The following is a 13,632-nucleotide window of genomic DNA, read 5'->3' on the forward strand; positions in this document are numbered from 1 at the left end:
CCTGATTTTGCCATTGCACAATGACAGTGCTTTCAAATATTAAGAGGACCACTACTAGAAGTCAATATTTACAATTATATTCAAAAGTAAAATTACATCTGATCAGCATTAAATTATGCCTGTTGATATTGCATTAGTAGAATAGCCAAATAAGCTATTTTTTATAGTTTGATAAGTTACAGGGTATCTGGCACAGATTAGGTAAAGCTAGAACCTGAGTGGAATGGCAACGGGCTTAAATTACAATTTCTTTTGGAGCCTATGAGAAGACAACTTTGAAAAATGTACCCTTAACTGGTATAAACATATATGTATCCCTTCTGCCTCATAAGGGTGAGTTACAACAATAAAAGACATGGAGATATGTCTCAGGTGAAGGCTGAGTGTATTTTGTCACAGGCCAATGTCTGCAGTCCCTGAGCCCATTGGTGCAGGTGGCAAAAGGAGAAGGTGCAGCCAGAGGGACTTCTGGGAAAGGGAAGACAGGGTTTGGTGAAGATGTCCTTGGTTTCTATGTGTGAATGTGCGCCTCAAGCTCCTCAAGAGTTATATAGACTGACTCCATTTACTGGTAGATGTAAGAAATAATTCAGTAAAAAATGTTGGATAAGAATATAGTGAAGGGTCTTCCTGGTGGCGCAAGGGATAAGATGCAACCTATGAAGCTACCCTCAGCCACTGCAGCACAAGTTCAAACCCTGGCCAGGGAGCTACCCACATAGTGTGGCAGACCTCTCCTGACTCACCTACTGCTCCCCTTAGCAGTGTATTTCAGTCGATCTGCCTGTTCTGTTCCCCACTCTGTCTCTGGTGAGTCCTCTCAACCCCCACAACTCTGGCCTGTACCCCAGTTCTTGCATGTATAAATCTTAAAAAAAAATAGTGATGCAGACAGAAAGATGTTGATGAACTGTGGGATGAAATAAGTGACCCCAATGGAAAGTCAACTTACAGGATTCCAATGCTGGGGGTTCAGTTCTTAACTTTTTGGGAGGGTGTGACTTTCAACTAGGCTAATTAAAACATGGGAAAATCACAGAGAGTAAAGTAGATAAAAGTATCTCTTCGCAGAGGTCAGACATGAACAGAGAGAGGTTTATAAATCAGAACTGGCAGAGTCCTACATCTCTGATGTTTTCCACACTTGGGGGGATGGTATGGAGGGAAGAAACTAGGCAAGGAAAGTGCATGATTATTATATGCACAAATGACCAGTTTATTTGTTCTCAGAACCAGCAACACATATATTTCTTATACCCAATAACCAGCAATGAGCTTTGCTTTTTAAACACATACAAATGCCCATTTAGTAACGATTAAATCAAAATTTTATATCACAATTTATGAGAGGTGAGAAAATACCTGGTTGGTGATATGTTCCTGGATTTTTTCTCTAGTCACTGAAAAAGAAAGCAAAAAAGAAATTGATCATCAAAATATGAAAATGATTAGAAGTACTGATATTGCTCTGTATTTTACTCACAGCTCCAAGAGCTGTCATGGGCCCTTTGAGCAAGAATTTGTATCACATTATGGAAATTTGCAATCACTTTAATAATTGGAATGAAGTCATGTCCTAAACAAAACATACTAGGCTAAGTTCACAGAAAATGGACTGGAAATCTAGAAAGAGTGCTATCAAAGGACTGTTTTAAATGTTGGCAGAGAAATGGTGAAGAGATGAAAAGGATGGAAAAAATTTTTAATAACCATTCAAAGGTTTCCAGACAGTGACAATCTATTCAAATATGATACTAACACTGAGCTCATGGATGCTTGAGGACTAGACTAGGAAGTTTAAAAAGGTAGAAGGTAGAGTGTTACTTTTTGAAACTTTTCTCTCACTTGTGCACATGATAAAAACATTATAATTTGCTGTTATAGTAAGAGAAAACAAAGTACACATCAACAGTTCTATGAATGAATGGCATCAAGTGAGTAAAGAATCACATGAGATTCTGAAATGAGTCCTTCAGTATAAAATGAAAGGACACTAGAGAGTTACTTAAATCTACACAAAAATTAATAGTACTGGTAAAGATCTACATATTGATTAATATAAAATACAATTAAACCTATTTCTGATTGTAAAAAAAGAAAAATATCAGTAATGCATGTTGGTAACAGAGGGATATAAAGATTCTAAAATAACAAATTTTAGTTGCGAAAATAACTTGTAAGTGCTCAAGGCAATGCATGTCTTAAGTAGAAGGGAAAAAAATTAGTAATAATAAATAGCCATCAAGTCACCAGGAAAGACAGGAAGAGATGCTGTGGTTATTATGTGCTTATGAATATCTCGGTATTACATACATGCTGTTAAATATGTTCTTTTTTATTTTAATGTAGATAATTGTATATAGTCACACATCTACAAGAAATAAGACAGAAATCCCAAGTACCCTTTACACAGCTTTCCCCCGGTAACATCTGGAATATCTACAGAACAGTATCTAACAGAATACCCGACAACACACAGCACATTTCCAGCACAAGCATCCTTCATGCTGCTTCAGCCTCTACCGTCCTGCCACTACCCTCTGCATCCCCAACAACCACTCCTCTGTTCCTGTTTCTATCATTTCATCATTTCCACAATGTTATGGAAATGAGATCATACATATCACAACCTTTCAGGACTGACTTTCCTCACTCAGCATTGTGATTGGAGAGTCCTAGGTTGTTGCTCGCATTCCTGGGTGTTCATTCCTCTTTATTGTTCAGTGGTTTTCCATGGTATGGAAGCACAAAAGTTTGTTTAGTCATTCACCTGTTAAAGGACATCTGTGCAGTGTCTAGGTATGGCTATTATGAATAAAGCTGCTATTAACATTTGTGTATAGGTATTTATGTGACCATGTCTTTACTTCTGTGGTCTAAATGTCCTGGGGTGTAATTGATGGGTTTAAGGTAGTGCATGTTGAGTTGTTTAAGAAACTGGTAAATTGTTTTCTGAAAAAGACATGTAAAACTAATTCAAACAATTGTCATGCTTCATTTTGGCTGTTCCTCAAGTAGCACACCCAAACCATCTAACTGCTGGGTCCTGTGCTAAGTCCTGCACATGCATGATATCCATGGAGGAATCTTGTAAAATAGAGATTATTATTATTACTAAAACTTCAAAACAGGCAAAAATAAACAGTACTGTTTACATGTATACATAGGTGATTAAGGCAAGGCAATGGAATGATTATCACATAAAATATTTTTTGAGCTTATTCTGCTATTAATAATTTTCTATTTTTTCCATTGAATGCAATTTACTATGTTTGCTACCTCTCCTCTTCTAATGTTTGTAGAAAGCATATAAATGTATATCATTTTCTTTATTTCTTCTGAGTAGTCTTTGCTGCTTCTTACCAGTTTAGACAGAGTGCATCTTTGTAAGTATTTCAAGATATCCATTATAATTTAATCTGACATATAAATTTAGAATTTTTAAATTTCCAATGAATAGAGTTTTGTTCTATAATTTTCTTGCTTAGCCTCTAATTTTGTTCCATTTTCATCAAAGAATATCAAATATATAACATTAATCCTTGGTATTTTCTATATTAAGACTTGAATTGTGGTCTAAGCTATAGATTGTTACTCCTGTTTCATTTTAGATTAGGAGACTAGGGATCAAATAAATTACAAATGTGTCCAAGTTTACATGGCTGTAGGGGCACGATGGGCACAGAGCAGGATTTCTAGGATCCAAGCAGACCAGAATGGGTAAAGGAGGAGTCCTGGAGCCCTCAATGATGTTCTCAGGCTTTTATTGAGCTTTAAAATGTAGTGTGGCAAACAGGTACATGGCAGGCTAGGGTGCTGGGAGGGTCAGGAGGCCGCCAGGCCTCTAAGCACCTGGCAAGTCTTCACTCTGGGCTTCTCCCTCTCTTCTGGCTTTCTCTCCCTCCTTCTCTCTCCTGCCTCTCTCCTGCTTCTGCTTCTTCTCTTAGCCACTATTTCAATTCTCCTCCCATGGCCCACAATGTAACAACTGCAGGTGCCCCATGAGGCAGGGCAATCCTAATGATGGGAGGGCAGAAAAGCCTGAAAACCATTTACCCTACAATCCACTCCCTCAGGGTTTTCTGCCATACAATGTATATACAGGTATATACAAGTTTCCTTTAACAAACATAAACACAGCAGCCATGGCCCACAAAAGAAAATACAACACAAATAATTCAGGCAGGCACCAACCTAGTGGCAAAAGATAATTTTTGGCACCAGCAGATGATCCACTGTGTTGCTGGCCAAGGCACTGCTCATACGAGGGAGGGGAACCACTTGGGCATCTGCCGTCACACGCCAGAAGCTGTCAGGCTTCCTGGCCTTCTCTTGCTGTAGTCTCAGCCACAAGCCACACACCACATCCACCCCCAGGATGCACTCACTCCTGGATTGGGGGTAATCGCCCAACCCTCAGGGTTTCTGTCTGCGGTCACTCCAACACTTTCATAGCTACCAATGCAACACGCAGACCCCTGCTCTCAGGCCAACCCATTGCACATGTACATGGGTCGGGGATCCCTGGATACAAGCTCCACATGTGACCTCTATTGGGTCCCCTTTTTGGCTTGGGCTCCACCACAAGCCACACCCCCCACCCATCTCCCAAGGACCGGTTCCTCAACAACTCACCCTCACTCAACCGGGAGCAGGGCATCTCCCATAGGTGATTTTAAGAGACTCACTGGCCTTCTTTAGCATACTTAGGCTGCTCAACAGCTGCTCAGGGCTTCCCAATCTCAGCACCAGCTTTTGCCTTTCTAAGTTGGCTTATTTCCTCTGCCTAGCTGCTAGGCAGTACACAGGCTGCTTTTGGCAATCAACGCCCCCTGGCCATCCCCAGATTCCCATCTCCTGGGGGGAGGGGAGTGTAAAAACAATACCATCCTCCCCCAGGGTCCCCAAAACATTACCCTGCCAAAGTTCCTCCACCTTCTGGCAGGATTGTAAGTCCAAGTCCATCAGCCTTTTCCTGCATCAGCACTAGTGAGCTCCAATTCCTGGTTCTTTCTTCCCCAACAATTCTGCTGTCTCAGGGTAGTGGGCTGGTCCTTGCAGACCATCTCCTCCTCCAGGCAAGATCTGTCCTGCAGCTCCCAAGCCTTGTCCACCTCCTGTGCTACTGCAGCATCTCTAGCTCTTCCCACAGCTCCTGGACTCTGGTCACCACCTGTGCTGCCATGGCACATCCAGCATTGTCACAGGCTCACAGTCTGCTCCTCCTCAGTCCCTCCTGAGGTCTTTGGAGGGTTCCATACCCGTCTGCTTTGAATTATCTTGCTGACTTATGCCAATTATAGTGGCAGGATGGGCACAGTGCAGGTTTCTAGGATCCGAGCAGACTAGACCAGGTAAAGGAGGAGTCCTGGAGGCCTCAGTGACATTTTCAGGTTTTATTGAGCTTTTAAATGTAGTGTGGCAAACAGGTACACGGCAGGCAGGGCTGCGGGGGGGGGGGGGGGCAGGAGGCCACAAGGCCTCCAAGCCCCTGGCAAGTCTTCACTCTGAGCTTTTCTCTCTCTCTTCTGGCTTTCTTTCTCCCCTTCTCTCTCCCGCTTCTGTTTCTTTTAGCCACTATCTCAATACTCCTCCCATGGCCCACAGAAGTAAATAAGACAGTTTGCAACAATGTACCAACTGCAGGTGCCCCATGAGGCAGAGCAATCCTAATGGTGGGAGGACAGAAAAGCCTAAAAAACCATTTACCCTACAATGGCCTACTAGTCAAAGGTTACACCAAGTCCTCCAGTGCAATGCTGCTACTCTTTTTTTTTTTTAAATTTATTTATTTTTATACAAGAACTGGGGTACAGGCCAGAGGCACGGGAGGGTGAGAGGATTCACCAGAGACAGAGTGGGTAACAGAACAGGCAGATGGACCAAAATACACTGCTGAGGGGAGCAGTGGGTGTGGCAGGAGAGGTCTGCCACGCCATGTGGGAATCTCCCTGGCCAGCTGGGAATTGAACCCTCGCTGCAGAGGCTGCAGGCAACTTCACAGTGCAGCGCTCAACCCTCTGCGCCACTGGGGAGGCCCGCAATGCTGCTACTCTTAAGACACAGCAACAATTGATTTTCAATATAAACCCACTTTTATCCACCCCATATTTGGGTCTGTCCCTCCAGCTTTTGATTAGATGAGGACAAGAAGGGGAGGAAATAAGAATGCTTGACGAGATTGTTGCGAGACCAACTGGTTAAGAATGAGCATTTGTTCAAACATGTCTATCCAGAAGATAATCTTGAACTCCACTATGAAAAAGGACAATAAGAAATCAACTAAAACTGTGCTTCTGGTTGCCTATCATGTATTTCTACATAAGGTTAAAGGAGTATATATATCAACGGTTAATAGCAACATACTTCCAGAAACCTCTGCATTCCCCACACCAACACCATTGGTTGCACCTCCCATGGCAGATCATTCACAAAAAAGAGCTACTTTCAAATCCTTAAATTTTAACCCAGTCTGTCTTAAAAAAAATAAAGCAGAATAAGCTGCAGAGGGAAATTGTGGACATTGTTGGCTCAGCCTCTGATGAACAAAGTTTTGGGATACTATTGTCCATCATGAGCCTCAGGAATGGACATTATAGAAGCCCCCAAACAGACTCACCAAAATTTAAGGGGCTCTGTTTTTCAAAAATGTGTAATTCTCTGATGACTGCTTCAAATTTGCCAAACTCTGTTGAGAGACTCACTAATCAGAGGAATCGGTTCCTCTGAAATATGCCCACACAGAGAAAATGGGGAGGAGACAGGAGTCTCACAGACTTTCTGAAATCACATACAGATTTGCAAGAATCTGCAGTTCAAAGGCCCAACATGAGAAATAATTTATGATTCCAACTCCTGTGGAACACATTTAGTCCCTCAAAACTGCAGACTCATTAGTTGTTTAGCAATTTCCTCCAATTTAACAAATGGAAGATATGAGCCAAATGCAGTATATTCATTCTAATAAACATAATTCCTTTAAAGTATCAGATGCTTTCTAAGTGCTAGGTGTACAAAGATGTACACAGCAGGAATTCCATCCTCAACAAGGTCAAGGTCAAGTGGGAGAAAGAGAGAACTAAAGATAGAAATGATACCTCATTTTATATTTTCACAGAGTTATGAATGATCTGCCATGGGAGGTGCAACCAATGGTGTTGGTGTGGGGAATGCAGAGGTTTCTGGAAGTATGTTGCTATTAACCATTGATATATATACTCCTTTAACCTTATGTAGAAATACATGATAGGCAACCAGAAGCACAGTTTTAGTTGATTTCTTATTGTCCTTTTTCATAGTGGAGTTCAAGATTATCTTCTGGATAGACATGTTTGAACAAATGCTTAGAGATATGCTGAATAAAAGAACTTAAAAAATAGTGGAAGGTAGGAATAGGAAAAACAAGAAGGTGGAACTTGAATCAGACCTTCAAAGTGGATAGATTCTGTAAAACATCTCTCTCTCTCTCTCTCTTTCTCTCACACTCACACACACACACACACACACACACACACGTGTGACTAGAGGTGAGGGTTGAGGAGCAACTGCTATTGCACAGGTAGTTTTTGAATACTTGGAAAATTAATTGACTTCAGTTAGAAACAACAGGCAGTTTGGGGGCAATTATGGTTTCTTTGGCAAAGGAAAATAAAACTGGTGAATAGGTTGGATAGATGAGGGAGAGAAGTTGAGGATATGGAGTGGGCTTTGGTAGAGAACAGAGCAGGTGATAGACTGGAGGCTAGACTAGGGAGGGAGAATAGGGAAGAATGATAAAGAGGAAAAATCAAACAAGCAAAAGGAGGAAATGTTTGCAAGAAACTGATAACAAATGGATAATATTTGATGAGCTACCATATGTCACACATGGATCCTGAGCTCTGAGGTTTCACTTTTGACCAAGACAGCCTTGGCCCCTGACTGCTCCCAAAAAACCTATTGGCTCAGAACCCTCCTTTGGTGTGAGGAATGAATAGGCATGCTTATTTCTGCACAATCATGGCATTTCTTATTTCTGCACAATCACCCACTTTTAGCATTATCCTTTTTCTACGCATGCTCAAACTGTTCTGAAGTTTTGAGATTGGGCAAGGAGAAGAAGGTGAGGTTGGGCATCTCCTCCTCTCTGTTGGGGTATGAGAAGTAACTTGAAATACTACAACTGTGGGATTCTGGAGTGCTGTACCCCCTTCCTCTCCATCAAATAGTATTTTAGGAAGGAACCTGAGAATGTGGGGAAGAGGACCAATAGCACCATCTGAAACAGATGGATAATCTGGTTAACTAGTCCCTTATCTTTATCTTGCAAAAGAGCACAAAGAGGAAGCCATTGCTTATGAAAATGCTCAAGGACAATAAAATACGTCAAGGGGTGGGGAGGCAAAGACAGGACCTGAGGAGGGTGTCACAGAAGTCTGTGGGCAGCAGAGCAATGTCTCAGTGTTGTTAGAATCTATCTGCAATTCATGCTACCTGTGCACAGCTATTGCCTTGCTGCAGAGGCGCAACAGCTCGCCTGTGGTGTGTGGTCATACCCTTCTGGTGGCCTCCCTGATTCCCCTCTTGTTCTGTGTCAGCTCCTTAACTATATCCTATATGCTTTGTACCATCTGCTCCTCGTCCATCTCTCCAGTCTCACCTAGTCATATGTTTTCTCTCCATATCCACCCTTCCAGTCACTTGGATCTCATATTAATTCTGGTTCTTTTTGATATATCATCCTTTGCACATGCTCTCATCTTTTCAATCTCATAGGGCTGGCTCTTTGAATTTTTCAGGTCCCATTTAAATATTAAGATCTAGGGGTTCTTCTCTGGTCACCCCATCTGCTTTTGTGATTCTTGATTTCAGCCTGTATCATGTTTCTTTCTTAGTAATTATCACATCACGTAATTATTTTGTTATAGTTTGTTTGCTTCTTTGCTTGTCTCCTCATATATAATGTCAACTCTCTGAGTTCAGGGACTATGGCCACCTTGTTAATTATTATACCCCTTGGGGTCCAGCCCAGTGCGGACACATTTTGGGTGTTCAATACATATTTATGGAAGAATTGATGGGGGTGGGTGGGGGGTGAGCTTCCACTGGCCTCCTGAGCACGGGAAAGGTAGCAGCTCCTGGTTCTGGCTCCCTAATGAAAGGAAAGCTTCATGGGTTAAAAATCCTTAGATGGGTCACATTAGAGCCTGGAGGTAACTGATGATGAATTCTGACCCATACCAAATACTTTGCTTTGTGTTAGCAACCCTTTTGTATTAGTGGCCAACTGAGAATTTTTAAGTACTGTAATAATAGAGATGTCATAGGTTCTATCTTCCCTATTTTAGTCAATTGCTGTGGTACCCTAATTCTGTATTAGGAGCACAACAGGTGTTCATGATTGTGGGGACTGAAGTTCTGAGGGTTAATTCCAGATAGCTTGTAATATCGTATTTTACACTTTTCCTGAAGATCAGCGATATTTTAATTGTCCTTTCTGTTTGATTTACCCATAAATCCATTATTTTCTTTCATTAAACTATGATTTACTAAAACAACATCTCTTGGCACACTCAGAGACCATGTTGGCTTCTTTTTAATGACACTGTGCACTAGGTATAATTAAGGCCCTAGGGGCGTGGTAGGCTTAATCTGAGGACTCCGGCTACTGGTGGGAACCCAAGACACGAAGCTCAGCTGTGTCTTAAGATGACAAGAAGGCAAGCTGGATTCAAGTTTCCTTGGCAAAAGGTCGGGGTGAGTCCAGACTCTATGGCATCGGTCTAAATGAGGAAAAGGCAAGGAGGCAGCTGGTAATATAAATGGCAGGGTATGTATCTAGGCTCTGGAGGGATTTATTTTTTTTTAAGATTTATTTTTATGTATACAAGAACTGGGGTACAGGCCAGAGGTGTGGAGGGTGAGAGGATTCACCAGAGACAGAATGGGGAACAGAAAGCAGAACTGGCAGATTGACTGAAATACACTGCTGAGGGGAGCAGCAGGCGAGTCAGGAGAGGTCTGCAGTGCTATGTGGGTAGCTCCCTGGCCAGGGCTCAAACTCATGCTGCAGTAGCTGCAGATAGCCTCACAGGTTGTGTCTTAACCCCTCGTGCTACAAGGGAGGCCCTCTGGAGGGGCTTAGATACCAAGTCATCTACAAATCAGGAAACAAGGTAAGAACCATCTTGGGGGAGGGAGGGGTAAGTCAGGGGCTGATTCAGGAGGTAGCAGGGCTGCTGAGGTCTGGCATTTGAGTGAGGATCACAGAGACACAGGAGTTAGATTGAACATTTCTCTGAGTTATAATTATTTAAATATGAGAAAAATGATCTTCTCCCTTGAACTATTAAAACCCTAATCAATTAGAAGATATAATTATATAACTAGTGGTTCTGATTGCTGCTAATGATAATGTTTTTCTCTTGTTTATGGATAGTCTTAGCCTGGTGGAGGATGTAAATGTTCCCTGACTGATGCAAGAAAAAAAGGAGGGAATCCCATTTAAAGAAAACCTAAGTCACTCCCAAATTTATTCAAGTTATACTTGAAAAAGAGTAATGGAATTTAGGGGATAAATTTTAACTGCATAAGCCTTTGCTAATAAAAGATTAAGAAGTATGTGGTTTAGCATCTTTTAATTATTTTTCCTAGCATCTTGAATATACAATGTTTGAAATCTCTGGTTGGATCAACATTATTTTGCTCAGAGGTTTGTGGACTTTGCATACTGATTCTTTCCTGTTTCCAAGTACATTTGCTTTTAGGCTATTTTTATTCACTTTAAAGGAATTTTAATAACTTTCTGTTGACAGCATGGACAGCTGGTCTTGAGAATTAAAGAAAATTCACTTGCTGATTGAGGAAGGAAGTGACATCAATGAGCTTCTAAAGTCAGCCCAGAGGGGGAAACTGGCTTGTGAGGGAGTAGCCTTCCATTGCACTGTATTTATCGAGTGATGCCTTGAGATGCAAATTGCCGTATCAATCAAACCTATGGTGCCTACCTCCAACCAGCTTAGTGCAAACTGAAGGAACAAACGCCCTGAGACACTGAGAAGAAAAAGGATGAGTGTTGTAGAAATCTAGGTCTGAGTGAATTACAGGTGCTCAGGATCCCCTCTCTCTATTGATACTTCATTCGCTGTCAAGTCTCAGCTTCTTTGTCTAGAAAATGAATTTGAAGTCAACTGTTGGTTGAAGTCAGTCTGTTTCTGTGACAGATACCGAATAAGACCACGTACTAATACATGAAGTGTAGATGTTATCACTTCACTTTGTCCCCAAAGAGCGCTATCAATTGCTTCATGTTCCCCTTGGAGAGCTATACTATCTAGAAACAGGAATCTTTTAGGTGTCATATACTGCTAGTATCTTGATCTCTTGATATTTTAAAAATTGATATTCATTATTTATAACTCTATTGCAGGAAACATCAGGCACCAAACCTGGAATTTAAATAAAAATGACAACAATATTAACAATTATTGTCGTAATAATGAATGACTTGATTTTTTACCACAGTCAGAGAATTTCCTTTCTCAAGTGGCAGTTACTGATTTTTCAAACTGTGGTGCAAGTAGACTGCATGTGTATGTGTGGACTGTGTATTAGGAACATGCACTATGTGTACACACACACACACACACACACACACACACATACACACACACACGGAAAGAGCAGCCAAAAACATATATTTGCTGATGATGAGATGAAAAATTAAATTACTGATTGTTTATTTCTTAGCTCATTTTTGGAAGTGTGTGAGTTAGCTACAGTTTCAATAAGTTAAATATTTTGAGTTTGAATTAGCAATTTAGCTAGCAATCTAGAGTAAAAGGGAATTTAACTCCGTTCAAGAGATAAATGCACTAATGCTATTTTTGTTTCCAGGTCCATAAACATACTTGAGATAGTCATTAAATTTTCAAATATTTTACCTAAATTTGTAACCTGAACCACTCAAAAAATACCTGTTAAGTAAAGAAGAGAATGGATGATTTCTCAACGGTCATGGTCTTTTGGCCAAAGGATTCTCAGATTTTCCCCTAGCCTGGAGCACCTTTGATTCTAGCAAGACTCATTCATTTGATCCCATAGCAATATTTTACCAACTACCTATTCCGGAAAATGTTAGCTACCCAAAGGTACAGAAATAAAAAAGGGTAAGCAAGATGAGCCCACACAAAAAAGTGAACTCATGGAGTTGTAAGGGATTTATTCATAAATTGTATAGCTAGCCAAAGTAAAAGACATTTAAATCTTATAAAGCAGAAATGGTGACAGATTTACTTTCAGACTTTTCCAGTCTTGACTTTGCCATTAAGGTGCTGTATGGTATTTAGGAAATAATTGCACTCTAGTCTTTGCTTTGTCTTTAATGCATAATGACAGAGTCTTTAGTGCATAATGACAGTGTTGCCAAGTTGAAATTTGTTTCTAGAGACTTAAGTTTTTTGGCCCTAAAAAGAATGAGATTAAAAATTTTCATAGAATTGGCACAAATTAAAAAAGAAGATGTCATAATGGATGTGGAATGTGGGACAGCTTATGGAAGAGGTGGCATTTATTGTTTAGGATATTAACAAAAGCAGATTGGAGGAAATATATTTCACCAAGAAGGAAAAATGTGAGCAAAAGCACAGGATTACAGGTATGGGATATAGTAAGTAATTTTTTCTGCTTGACAACAGTGTGATCTGTATATAAGGAAATAATAAGAGGTCAGGCAAAATGCTGTCAATTAACCAATATCATGGAGGACCTGAATAATATATTTTTTGAATGTTTCTCACAGTGTTGTAGATAATTTCAGGCATTTGTAAAATAAAATTCCCAAATCCCCTGTAAAGAGAGATTGACTAAACAAATCATAGCATATCCAAACAGCATAACATTATGTAACTTGTAAAAATATCTCGGCTTAAAATTATATTTGTATCTGAAAGATGTTTATGATATGGCAAAGGCAAGCAACTGCATTTAGAAACCAGTGTGTACAATGTAATCTCTGTTAATCCCTCCCCCCATCATTTATATCCATTGCCCTTTCTACCCCACCCGCCAATCTCAGAGTCCTCACTGCCTTTATTCATGTCCATAGGTTTTCTTGTTTTCTTTGTCAAATTGTCCGTTATGTAAATTTCCAGTATTTGTCTTTGTCATTCTGATTGCTTTCCTACACTTAATTCCCTTGAATTCCCTCCATTTTGCTGTGAATGACTGCATTTCATCTTTCCTTATGGTTGTAACGGTCGTCTATTTCCATATCATTTAGCTTTATCATAAATGGTTACTGAAGGCTTCCCTGGTGGTGCAAGGGGTTAAGACACAACCTGTGAAGCTATCCACAGCCACTGCAGCACAAATTTGATCCCTGGCCAGGGAGCTACCCACATGGTGCTGCAGACCTCTCCTTTCTCACCTGCTGCTCCCCTCAGCGTGTATTTCAGTCAGTCTGCCTGTTCTTCTCCCCACTCTGTCTCTGGTGAATCCTCTCACCCCCCGCACCTCTGGCCTGTTTCCTGGTTCTTGTATGCATAAATAAATCAATCTTTAAAAAAATAAATGGTTGCTGAATTCTATTAAATGGTTTCTCTGTATCCATTGAGAATATCATGATTTTTATCTTGCTTTTGCTGAGATGATGTA

The 13,632-nt window shown here is 40.7% G+C and overlaps 1 protein-coding gene across 1 annotated transcript in view; it reads right to left on the reverse strand.

Moving 5' to 3' along the window:
- The window catches only part of CHST9 (carbohydrate sulfotransferase 9), a gene marked incomplete at both ends in the record, with an annotated part of 212,974 nt that overhangs the window by 30,820 nt on the left and 168,522 nt on the right, over positions 1-13,632 (reverse strand). Inside the window, one exon of the mRNA XM_084252923.1 lies at positions 1,363-1,400. Coding sequence (XP_084109049.1) covers positions 1,363-1,400 — 38 coding nt within the window. The remainder of the gene's footprint in view (positions 1-1,362; positions 1,401-13,632) is intronic.

Source organism: Talpa europaea (genome assembly GCF_964194135.1).
Source record: "Talpa europaea genome assembly, chromosome: 13".
Classification (NCBI taxonomy): Eukaryota; Metazoa; Chordata; class Mammalia; order Eulipotyphla; family Talpidae; genus Talpa; species Talpa europaea.